This window comes from Numenius arquata, unplaced genomic scaffold (assembly GCF_964106895.1).
Source record: "Numenius arquata unplaced genomic scaffold, bNumArq3.hap1.1 HAP1_SCAFFOLD_1161, whole genome shotgun sequence".
NCBI lineage: Eukaryota > Metazoa > Chordata > Aves > Charadriiformes > Scolopacidae > Numenius > Numenius arquata.
Genome location: NW_027415729.1, coordinates 25,766 through 30,869, shown reverse-complemented (window position 1 = coordinate 30,869; position 5,104 = coordinate 25,766). Strand labels below are relative to the sequence as shown.

The 5,104-nt window shown below is 70.3% G+C and overlaps 1 protein-coding gene across 1 annotated transcript; it reads right to left on the bottom strand.

Annotated features, from left to right (window-relative positions):
* Nucleotides 1-1,304: 1,304 nt before the first annotated feature.
* On the bottom strand, nucleotides 1,305-4,950 carry PET100 (PET100 cytochrome c oxidase chaperone). The gene is made up of 4 exons (XM_074167888.1): nucleotides 4,861-4,950; nucleotides 3,645-3,731; nucleotides 2,974-3,006; nucleotides 1,305-2,466 (listed from the first exon to the last, which is right to left on the bottom strand). The coding sequence occupies exons 1-4, from the start codon at nucleotides 4,948-4,950 to the stop codon at nucleotides 2,407-2,409; spliced, it is 270 nt and encodes an 89-aa protein (XP_074023989.1). The 3' UTR covers nucleotides 1,305-2,406.
* Between the last annotated feature and the right edge of the window lie 154 nt (nucleotides 4,951-5,104).

The following is a 5,104-nucleotide window of genomic DNA, read 5'->3' as shown; positions in this document are numbered from 1 at the left end:
GCGGGGGGGCGATGTGTGGGGTGACCCGGGGGGTGTGTGGGGCAGGCGGGGGGGTGCGCGGGGGGGCGATGTGTGGGGTGACCCGGGGGGTGTGTGGGGCAGGCGGGGGGGCGCGGGGGGGCGATGTGTGGGGTGACCCGGGGGGTGTGTGGGGCAGGCGGGGGGGGCGATGTGTGGGGTGACCCGGGGGGTGTGTGGGGCAGGCGGGGGGGTGCGGGGGGGGGGGATGTGTGGGGTGACCCACGGCGCTGTGTGGGGCAGGCGGGGGCGGCGCCGCGCCCCCCCCCGAGCTGGCCCCGCTGCTGGAGCTGTTGGCGAGTTCCCAGGGGCGCCGCATGGACGAGCAGCGCCTGCCCGTGCCCCGCCTGCCCGGCTTCGGGCCCCCCCCGGGGCAGGTACGGGGGGGGGGGGGGGGAACATAGGGGGGGACATGGCGGGGGGACATGGGGGACACCCCACCTACCCGGCTTCGGGCCCCCCCCGGGGCAGGTATTGGGGGGGGGGGACATGGGGGGGGGCAGCAGGGGGGGACATGGGGCAGGAGCTGGGAGGGGGCAGTGGGGCCCTAGAGGTGGGGCCGGGGGGGGGATCTGGAGGGTGGGGGGACACCCGGGGGGGGACACCCTTGGGGGGGGGGGGAGGATGACACGATGACACGACCCCATAGGGAGCGGGGGGGGGGGGGCCCGGGGGGGACACCCCAGATGGAAGGGCCCCCGGGGGGGGATGTGGGTGGGGGTCAGACCCCACAGGGACTCCCAGGGTGTGGGGACCCCCCCGGGTGACACCGACGCCCCCCCCCCCATCTCCCCGCAGGACTGAGCCCCCGGAGCCCAGCGGTGCCACCGACTGTCCCCATCCCCGCCCCCGCGATGTCACCCTCCCCTGTGTGTCCCCACCCCGTCACCCCCCAATAAACCCCCCCCATCTCGTCGCCGTGGGGCCCGTGACACCCGGGAGGGGGGGGGGTTGGGGACACGGGTGGCATCGGGGGAGGACGGGGACACGGCCCCCCCCATCGCTGGGCGGCGACAGGGGACACCTGGGGGGTGGCACTGGGGGACAGGGGACACCCACGGCAGATGGGGGTGACATTAGGGGACACAGCACACCCGGGGGGTGGCACTGGGGGACACGGGACACTCGGGGGTGTCACTAAAGGACAGGGGACACAGGGGGACACGTGGTTCCCAGGATGCCCAGGTGGCATTAGGGGACACCCAGGCCACCCCCCGGTGACACCCTGGGGGACACCAATCCCCCCCCGGGGCCCCCCTGTCACCGTGACCCCCCCATCAGGCGGTGACGGTGCCAGCGCTGTTTATTGAGGTTGGGGACACCCCGGGGTGTCACTTGTGGCCCCAGGTCGGTGGCCGGTGCAGACGCCTGTCCCCATGTCACCCGCCGTCACGGTGACAACGCCAGGGCAGGGACACGGGGGGTGGCCACGTGTCCCCACTGTCACCCGCGCGGGCCACGTGTCCCCTCTGTCACCAACACGGACACGGTGGTGGCATCAAGACAAAGCCACGTGTCCCCTCTGTCACCAACGTGCTCACGGTGACAGGACGTGGCCATATGTCCCTTCTGTCACCAACACGGACACGGTGGTGGCATCAAGACAAAGCCACGTGTCCCCTCTGTCACCAACATGAGCATCAGGAGATGGCCATGGTGACAAGATGTGGCCACGAGTCCCCTCTGTCACCAACACCGCCATGGTGGTGGCATCAGGACGTGTCCATGGTGATGGGATGTGGCCGTGTGTCCCCTCTGTCACCAACGTGGCCACCGCAGTGCCATCAGGATGAAGCCACGTGTCCCTTCTGTCTCCAAAGTGGCCACAGGGATGGCATCAGGACACGTCCATGGTGATGGGACGTGGCCGTGTGTCCCCTCTGTCACCAACACGGTCACGGCACCAGGATGAAGGCACACATCCCCTTTGTCACCAACATGGTCACGGCGGTGGCATCAGGCCGCAGCCACGTGTCCCCTCTGTCACCAACGTGGCCACAAAGGCGGTGTCAGGAGATGGCCACAGTGACAAGATGTGGCCACGTGTCTCTTCTGTCACCAACGTGGCCACAGGGATGGCATCAAGACGTGTCCATGGTGACAGGACGTGACCGTGTGTCCCCTCTGTCACCAACGTGGCCATCGCGGTGGCACCAGGATGAAGCCACGTGTCCCCCTCTGTCACCAACGTGGCCATGGTGGTGGCATCAGGACGTGTCCGTGGTGACAGGACAAGGCCGTGTGTCCCCTCTCCTCTGTCACCAAGGTGGCGACGGCACCAGGACAGAGCCACGTGTCCCCTCTGTCACCCGCACGGCCACGGCGCTGGTGTCACGGCGCTGTCACGGGTCCCACGGGGGTGGCGGTGGCCCATGTCCCCGTGTGCCCTCAGTCCCGCGTCACCTTCCCCTCCCGCAGCCGCCGCTTCAGCTCCGCCATCGCCTGTCGCTGGGGGGGACACGGGGGTCAGGGGACAGCGGGGACATGGGGGGACAAGGGGGACACACACGGGGGTCAGGGGACAGTGGGGACACACGGGGGGACACGGGGGGGGACACATGGGGGTCAGGGGACAGCGGGGACACGTGGACATGCTGGGGGACACACGGGGTCAGGAGACGGGGGGACACGCGGGGGGGACACGCGGGGGAACACATGGGGGTCAGGGGACAGCGGGGACATGGGGGGACAAGGGGGGGGGACACGCAGGGACACACACAGGGGTCGGGGGACGGGGGGGACACATGGGGGGGACACATGGGGATCAAGGGACAGTGGGGACACGTGGGAGAACACAGGGGGACATCGTCCCCCGTGTCACCCCCCATCTGGTGCGGGGGGACACATCCTGGGGACACTGGGAGGTCATTGAGGGGGCTGTCGGTGACATCGCGGGGGACATGGGGGACGCTGAGGACACCGGGGGGGACGCTGGGGACACCGGGGGTCTCTTACCCGCTCGGGGTTGTCCGGAGGAAAGATCTCCCTCTGGGGGGGGGGGACAGGGGGTCAGGGGGGACCCAGGTGGCCGGGCCGCCCCTCCCCCCTCAGGGCACCCAGGACCCCCCCCTCCCCCCCTCATGAGGGACCCAGGACCCCCCTCCCCCCCCCAAAGAGGACCCAGGGGCGCCCCCCCCCCCACCTTGCGCTGCACCCAGGGGACCCAGGACCCCCCCCACCCAAAAGAGGACCCAGGGGTGACCCCCCCATGAGGGACCTAGGACCCCCCTCCCCCCCCAGGAGGGACCCAGGACCCCCATCCCCCCCTGAAAGGGGACCCAGGGGCGCCCCCGCCCCCAAAGAGGACCCAGGGGTGCCCCCCCAGGAGGGACCCAGGATGCCCCCCTTCCCCCCCTAAGGGGACCCAGGGGTGCCCCCGCCAGGAGGGACCCAGGACCCCCCCCTCCCCACTCCAAGGGGACCCAGGGGTGCCCCCCCCCATGAGGGACCTAGGACACCCCCCCCAAAGAGGACCCAGGGGCGCCCCCCGCCATGAGGGACCCAGGACCCTCCCCTCCCCCCCCGAGGGGACCCAGGGGTGACACCCCCCCCCCCCAAGGAGGGACCCAGGACCCCCCCTCCCCACTCCAAGGGGACCCAGGGGTGCCCCCCCCGCCCCCCCCCACCTTGCGCTGCACCACGTGGCGCTGGAAGTACTCGGCCTGGTTGGAGACCCAGAAGACCCCCACCGGGAAGGAGAGGTACAGCAGCATCTGGGGACAGGGGACACCGTCACCCGTGCCACCCCCTGCCACCCCCCCGGGGGTCCCCGACACCCCCCGGGTCACCCCCACACCCCCCGGTGGGTCACCCCCCCCCCTCCCCACCCAGCTGAGGGCGGGACGGTGGCACTGGGGACACCCGCTGTCCCCGTCACCCGTGCCACGGTGTCCCCGGTGTCACCTGTGTCCCAGTGTCACCTACTGTCACCATCACCTGTGCCACGGTGTCACCCGTATCAAGGTGTCACCCGCTGTCCCCAACACTGTTACCTGTGCCGGGGTGTCCCCCTGGTGTCACCTAATGTCCCTGTCACCAGTGCTAGAGCATCAGCTACTGTCCCCGTTGATGTCACCCGTGCCAGGGTGTCACCAGTGTCACCTGTGTCTCAGTGTCACCTACTGTCCCCATTACTCGTGCCAAGGTATCACCCACTGTCCCCAGCACTGTCACCTCTGCTGGGGTGTCCCCAGTGTCACCCTGTGCCACCACTGCTTGTGCCAGGGTGTCACCTACTGTCCCCTGTGTCGGGGTGTCCCCAGTGTCACTCGCCATCCCCAGAACTGTCACCTCTGCCTCAGGGTGACCCCCAGTGTCACCTACTGGCCCTGTCACCTGTGCTGGGGTGTCCCCATTGTCACCCGCTGTCCCCACCGCCTATGCCGGGGTGTCCCCTGGTGTCACCCACCCATGTCACCTGCACCGCAGTGTCACCTACTGTCCCCACCGATGTCACCCGTGCCAGTGCGTCCCCGCTGTCCCCCCGCTGGGCTGTCCCTGCTGTCACCCCTCGGGGATGTCCCCAGTGTCCCCCAGCCCAGGGCAGGACGTCCCCTGCTGCCACCCCTGGGGGCAGGACAGATGCCCCCCCCGGGGTAATACCCTGCTATTGCCCCCCCCAGGGCTAATGGCCCCCTGTTGCCCTTCTTATTGCCTCCCCCGGGGCGATACACCCCTATCGACCCGCTTATTGCCCCCCCCGGGCTAATACCCCCCTATTGCCCCCCCCCGGGGCTAATACCCCCCCCGTTGCCTCCCTTATTGTTCCCTCGGAACTAATACCCCCCCCAACTGCCCCCTCTTATTGCCCCCCCCGGGGTAATTCCCCCCCGCCCCGCGCACCCGCAGGATCTCCAACTTCACCCCCATGGCGCCTCCAGGGCCCCCAGCACTTCCGCCTTCCCCCCACCCCGCAACACGGCGGCCTCCCATTGGCCCCGCGCCCAGCGCCGCCGTCGCCTCATTGGCTGGGAGGGGGGTGCGACGGGAAGGGCGGGGCCAGACCCTGAAGGGCGGGAGCGACGGCCAATGAGGAGGGGGCAGAGCGGAAGTAGCGTCATCGCGGCTCGCCGGAAGAGGTGACGGA